This window comes from Eurosta solidaginis, chromosome 5, assembly GCF_040869045.1.
Source record: "Eurosta solidaginis isolate ZX-2024a chromosome 5, ASM4086904v1, whole genome shotgun sequence".
NCBI classification, from domain to species: Eukaryota; Metazoa; Arthropoda; class Insecta; order Diptera; family Tephritidae; genus Eurosta; species Eurosta solidaginis.
This window is the reverse complement of record NC_090323.1, coordinates 254,824,978-254,831,990: the sequence shown is the minus strand read 5'-3', so window position 1 is coordinate 254,831,990 and position 7,013 is coordinate 254,824,978. Positions and strand designations below refer to the sequence as shown.

Here is a 7,013-nt window from a genome sequence, read left to right as displayed (position 1 = left end):
CAGGAAAGCCGTGGAACCAAGCGCGGGGTTGCAAAGTGTCGAAGGTCAAGTGTGGAGCTTACAGCCTTAGATTAACAAAGTTACTATTATCATTGAGAAGAGGATACCATGATGTGTGTTCTGGACTGGAAGTGCGGATTGGAGAATTTTGTGCTCGTGCCCGATGATCGTCAGGCTAGGACTCCAGCTAATGGGAGTGGCCCAGCTATTAGATCTAGGAGCAGCAAGTAGCAGAGGTCCTATGAAGCACCTTATATTTGCCAAGAGAACGGTGTTAAAACCGCAGGTTCTGGGGTGGCTTTCCGTAATTCGATATCGATCAAGAACGAGTATATAATAATCCGTTTTCGCTTTCCGTAACACAAATTATCGAACGTTCGGTACCAAATTAGGTGTCGAATTGCCTTTTTGAAAGTTATAATTTTATGCTTTGGTGATTATTTAGGGAATGATTTTTTCTTCAGAGATTAAGAAACAAACGCTATTTATAAAAGAAAATATTTTGATAGCCCCAAAAACTTTCTAAATCTCTTTGAAATCTGCAAACGAAAGAGATCATACCAAGATACGGGAACTAAAATGGCATCATCGAGCGTTCGATATCGGCTTGAAGTATCGAATCAACGAGTGTCGACTATCGAATTACGGAAATCCACCGCAGGTTAATGAATGTATCGAACATATATTTAAAGCTTTGGCGACTCTAATTTCCTCATGGAACTAGGGGGTAGGGCGGGTTGGCGTAGAAAGTTCAATGTGGTCATACTTAATCTTTCCCGAGATGGTCGGGCTCGTATCTTAATGGTGCTTGTTAACGGCAAGGACCATTAACATTTCCCAAAATCTCCGCCGAGTGTCCTTATCGTTATAACAACAACAACATTGATAACACAGCCCCACAGAAAAAAAGTGGGATGTACAACGGAGGAGACAGGTCAATTCTAATGGATTTTTGGTCGCTGAACCCGAATCCGTTGTCAGAATTCAAAAGTTAGCTCTTGGCTTTTTTTCTAACCTCAAAAAACTACCGTTTTTCGAGTTTTTGAGACGAAAGACGAGGCAGCCTTTTGCGGGACGAGCCTGCTGTCTTCTGCCTAATCGGTTTAATATGAATACGTTCAACTTTCTAGGTTCTTTGGCAGATTTGATATACTAATAATAACAATAACCAACGGATTACCTCCACCATATCCCGTTCAACAAATACAAATACAATAACAAAACTAAGCTTTCACATTCAGATTGAATAAAGTTTTATTTCGATATATTTCGCAAGATGTTTAGAAGACTTATTTAGTATTTGCCTTAACTTAACTATAGTATATAGATGTAATGATCACAATTATCATTTGGTATACACCTGATACAGAGATGCGCTGCTTTTAACAAGGATCGGGCATATGTGTTTTGTATGAGTATTTAGAGATAAAGGAGAACGTATAAAAACAAAGTTTTTTGCTAAATACCTATCTACCTAAAAGCGCCAACGTGAAAAAAAAAACACGTACGTTTAATTCGATAAGAATTTATATAGAATGAATGTGTATGATTAGTGTTTCAAGTCATTAATAAACAGCAAGATCAAACAATAAAACATATAGCTATCACTAACTAAATATAAAACAATAACTACACATTATGTATAACCATGTTTAAAGGATGTAAGGAGTTTTTATATTAAGTATTAACACATTTGTATGTACGTAGTATTGTACTATGTATTTGTTGATGTGAGTTTATATATACGACATTTAGTTTCAGAGAGCCCAGCTAAGTAAGTCGCATTGCTCACATGCACCGGACAAATATCATAGAGTACCTCATGCACTGGCATTGTCTGGATGCGTTGACTGCGACGTACATCAAATAACGCCAACTGTTTAACATCTTGTACGTAACCAGCAACTAAGGTGTTTGCCTCTACCGCGATTTGAGTACAGCGTGTCATTACGGGTGTAGCCTTTGAACCATGAAATGTGACTTTTATATTTAGCACAGTTATCTCTTCAATTTTTTCCAAACGTCCGATAATATAACGTGACTGTGGATAACGTACGCTACAACGTGCTGATACCAGCAGCGTTTCGTGAGCGGCATCAAATTGCATTGAACTAAATGGACCTTCGATATTGAGACGGGTGGATGTTGTTGTGTGGCTGCCACTGTCCATGTATTCGTAAAACCAAAGTGATTGCAATTTGCAAACGAGAAAACCACCATTTGGAAAGATTGTGCTGTTGGAAACGCTGGCAACATTAATGACAGTGCTAAAGTCACCTATAGAAAAGAGATAGATGTGTTATTAAGGTAAGAAATACGTACTAAATCTGGTTAAAAGCCATCATCATACGCAGTGGTTGATTTAATTTGTACTTCAGATGTCCTATAGTTCACTTTATTCTAATAACCAGGGCCAGTCCCTATTTTTTAGCCCCTGACAAAAGGTTAACACCAATCTTTGCATCCCTCCCTTCATCGCCGCATGTGCCATCCTTCCAGCTCTGTTATTGGTATGCGCTTAGTTGCTTCACTGGGCTGTTGTTGCTTCACTACTCAACTGGTGCCGCCTGATATAATACCGCCGCTTAAATCTTGGTGTGCAGTTCTTCGGCTTTTACCGACCACTGATAATACAACATTAAATTAAATTTCCGGCACTTCCACCCACAACTACTATGCTCGTCCCGTGCAGATAAGGGGGGCTACCGCTCCCAGCAATTACATGTTTAACGCAATGGGGATTTGTGTGGCCTCTAATTGACCACCTGAAAACACAGCCGTATGAAGCAAAAGAACACAAGCAGGTCCTCAGTGATATCTACAGGCAGGCGTTGGACCTCTAGGGAAACGCGCGTCACTCTAGCTCAACTTCCATCTGGGTACTGTAACAGGTTAAACTCTTACTTTTCCAGAATCAACACCCGACATACAAAATGTATGTCCTGCTTGCAATGTGTCCCCACACGACACCAACCAACTCTTCAATTGTATTGTGGAGCCAACGCCTCGTAACACTCTTCTCATTATGGTCCACCCCTGTTGAAACAGCAAGTTTCCTTGGACTCCCGTTAGAGGACATTTATGACAATTTGTGATTGGTCGCACCTATTGGATGGGGCGAAGCACTGCTACAACAAGAACAACAACAACGTCTACTTGAGCCTGGATTGACTAATTCCTACCTCAGTCTTCAACAAAACCCACCTCATAAAATACTAGGTAGGTGTGCCTGTCGTAAGAGGCGACTAAAATACCAGATTCAAGGGGCTGTGTAGCGCAACCCTTCAGGTTGCCAGCGCAATATACAGCTTCTCCAAACCCAATTGTCAACCTCACCTATCCGCGGCGAATCCTGTTTCACTAACAGACGAGGCTCTGGCGACCTCATGCTCCTCATGGAACTTGGGGGTGGGGAGGGAGGAGATGGCCTGAAGGTTTAATGTGGCCACATAAATCGTTCCCGAGATGGTCGGGCTAGCACCTTAATGGTGCTGTGGTACCGGAGCGTACCGGATCTGTACCCGGCAAAGGACCATCACATCGATAACACTCCCCAAAGCCTTCGGAGAGCAACCTTATTACTACAACAACAACAACAACATAAAATACTATACCAGTGCCAAACCGTGTAATCAAGTCGGCGGGCTTTCAATCGAAATTATTAGTTATGATGCCTACTTTCTTGATACCGAGGGTTTGTTGAGTGTTACGGATATAAGCAGTCATTTTCCTAATTAAAAGGCGGTGTGCTTCGGTACTAGCCCCTTCTAGTAGTGACCCGACGATCGCAGATAGTTATACCTTGACATTTTAAAGTATTGTCTGTGTGATGTGGTGCGATTTCTGTTAACTATTTTTACTCACCTTCGGTTTTATATTCCTCCAAAATGTTGTCAGGAAAACGCATATCATATGTATAAGTGCTACCGTTTGAACCTCCTAAATATAACACATTCTCACGGTCCTTGCGATCCATTGCACAAGCCCATAAAGTTTTCTCACCTGGTTCAAACGTGGAAACCACCTGACGTGTGCGTAAGTCGAACAACTTTGAACGCGTTTCCATGCTAGCCACAGCCAATAGTTGTTGATCAGTATTCAAACACATATCACGTAATAACTTGGATGACGCATGTAAGAATGTTGACGTACGGAATGTGGGTATATCAATGAAACGTACACCATATCCAGGAAATAGACTTTGTGCACTTTTCTGTGATGCCAAAATCGAGGCATATTGTGGCGCATGTATTAGTACACGACAGCCAGGTTCACGTGTCAACTCAATGGTGCGCTCAAGGTAGAGACGTTGCAGTTGCAAACGTAACAAATGTTGACCATCATTTATGTTAGCATCATAATTGTAACTATTACCACCACCTCCAGAACGTAGTAGCTGTTTCAAGCGATCATTTTCTGCTTCGAGTGTTTCCATTTTCATTGCTACCATTTTACGTTCAATTTTCAATGCAGCCACCTCAGTTTGCAGCGATTGTGTGCGTTGACGCTCTTCGTCTAATTGATCCCGTAACCTATGCTCTTCTGTTCGATCGATGGCACGTAAACGTTTGGCATACAAACAACGAATATCACGATTTGTTGCCTTCGTCTTACATTGTGGGCACGCTTTGAAGCCAGATTGACGTTGACTTTCTGCTAACCAGCGCCGAATGCAAGCATCACCGAAGAGATGTCCACAACGTAATGACACTAGACGATGATCACCTGACATTTCCCAGTTATCAAGACAAATAGGGCATGTCATGCCATCATCTTCATCACCATCTACATCGCCATCACCTTTTGATTTTACGCGTGGAGTATTAGATTTTGGTGTTCCTAAACTTAAGCGTTTACGCTTTTTAGGTGGTGATGGTGAGATTAAATTTACTAATGAACGATTACTGTTACTCGTGCCAGCCTCTTGGGCATCATCTACAGAAGCGCCCGGTACTGGCACAGGATCGGGTGGCACTGGTTCTGGTGCAATGGCTATAAAGGAAAGCAAACAAGTGATAATCTTAAAATGCTTATTATAGAAAAAGTCGTAGAAAATTTCCTATTTTATCAGATTATGTGGCACTGCTCAATGCCTGTCACAAGGGAACAATGCTTCACCCTTTTCTGAACCATTCTATCCACATTTATCAGGTTCTTTTAGACTTGGTAAGGAATCATCTCATAAATGGATCCAAATGAAAACAAGTCAAAATCCTTAAAGAGTAGTAACCACACAAAATTGTGATAAAACAAGAAATAATAAGCATACCGTTTTCTGATTCTTCAATATTTAAATTTCGCTCTTCTTCCTGCTCAGCTGCTCCTATCATGTCTTCTGCTGCTTCAGCCAGCTCATCAGCTGCCGCTGCATCTTCATCAGCGTCAGAAACGCCATCATTGTACTCCTCATTGCCTTCTGCTTGAGGCTCCTCCAAAGATCCTGCAATCGGCCCAGCTTCTGTGTCGAACTCACCATCATCATCACTGATCACCCTTAACACAATATAATCATGATCTGTATTACCCCGTCGTCTACGTCCAATTCTTGCTCTTCGTCTTGGGTTTACAATGTCTATGCTAGAATCATCGCTGGATGTTGAACGCAGGCGGCGAGCAACGTAGTTGTGATCTCCTTGTGATTCATTACTTGTGCTGGAACTTTGCATAGCCTTTATTAGGAAAATAAATGGCTTCTTAAAATTAAAATATTTCCACAAACAATTCACATCTGCACTTGGATTTTTATGTTGAAAACATGCAAAAAGTACCTTTACCAAATTTCATTCAAAACCGGCGGTAGATTTTACCTTAGTGATGGACCTTTAGGTAGACTATGAATTCAGGTAGTACTGTAGCTTAAAGGTACAACGATGATTTGGATATTCTATAAGAATGAATGTTGTCTTGCCGCAGAAATCAGCAGGATTCTGCATCTGTGATGCTTTAGGTGTTGACTTATTTTGTTTTCTTGATTTTCCGACAGGGTGGATAAATGATGTTCTCAAGAACGAAAATCGACACTGATGATGGCACAACGCCGAAACCGGTTTGTCTCAAAACCAAATTTGACAAGGGATGACGGAACATCGTTCCAATATACATCGTTTAGGTGTTGTATAATATTAAATAATTATATCATTGTACAATTTTCTAATGTTTAAAAGTTAAATTACCAAAATACCTAACAAGGCCCTAATCCCATACGTGCCGACCTAATATAAATGCACGCAAGCAAGTCATTTTCTGTCAAAAATGTCTCATGCACATACAACTTGTATGAGAGCAACCGAAATTGAATTTGCTGCGTGAAAACCTAACTCGATTTTAAATTTTTGTTCTGCGTGACAAAAATTATTTATCTGGCTCACATGCCAACCTAAAAAAACCGCACCGCGTTTTTTTAGCGCACGCAAACAACCGGCGTTTTTTGCTCTAACCCAAATAAGCATGCGTTGCGACAATGTAAAGCATGTGTGCATACGTCAAATCTAAATGTCACGCAGAACAAAAATTGGAAATCGAGTTAGGTTTTCACGCAGCAAATTCAATTTGGGTTGCTCTCATACAAGTTGTGTGTGCATCAATGAACTGCAAAAATCGAACACAACAACCTTCGATTACATTCGGCAACATGATCGTGTTCAAAGATCCAACTTGCTTAAACGAACATAATCGACATTGATTTAAAATCAACCAATGCGTAAATGTAATCAATTCAGGCGTTTGCTCGCTTGCCTCAACGGTGATTACATTAATCGGAATGAAAAGGCAAATATGAAAACTCCATGCGTCTGAATATTTATATGATTCTTCTGCCCTTACGTCACCGCGACATGCTACATATAAATATACATATAAACATTGCTTACGAATGTGTTTGTTTGCCGAACTAAACGATACTAATTCTCGTGCTTTGATTTTATTCTCCGCTTGCCTTCGTTTGATCAATACAATCGTACGCAAAACCTGTTCGGTCATTCGATCGCAATCATGCCAACAGAGTCTTGTAAAGA

General features: G+C 40.8%; 1 protein-coding gene across 2 annotated transcripts; it reads right to left on the bottom strand.

Annotated features, from left to right (window-relative positions):
- Positions 1-1,229: 1,229 nt before the first annotated feature.
- Positions 1,230-6,002, bottom strand: mus302 (mutagen-sensitive 302). Of its 2 annotated transcripts, none has more exons than XM_067786321.1 (4): positions 5,808-6,002; positions 5,270-5,669; positions 3,865-4,992; positions 1,230-2,277 (listed from the first exon to the last, which is right to left on the bottom strand). In XM_067786321.1, the coding sequence occupies exons 2-4, from the start codon at positions 5,664-5,666 to the stop codon at positions 1,715-1,717; spliced, it is 2,088 nt and encodes a 695-aa protein (XP_067642422.1). In that variant the 5' UTR covers positions 5,667-5,669; positions 5,808-6,002; the 3' UTR covers positions 1,230-1,714. The 2 variants fall into 2 exon arrangements, with proteins under 2 accessions (XP_067642422.1, XP_067642421.1); XM_067786320.1 differs by having other exon boundaries at positions 5,769-5,818.
- Positions 6,003-7,013: the final 1,011 nt, after the last annotated feature.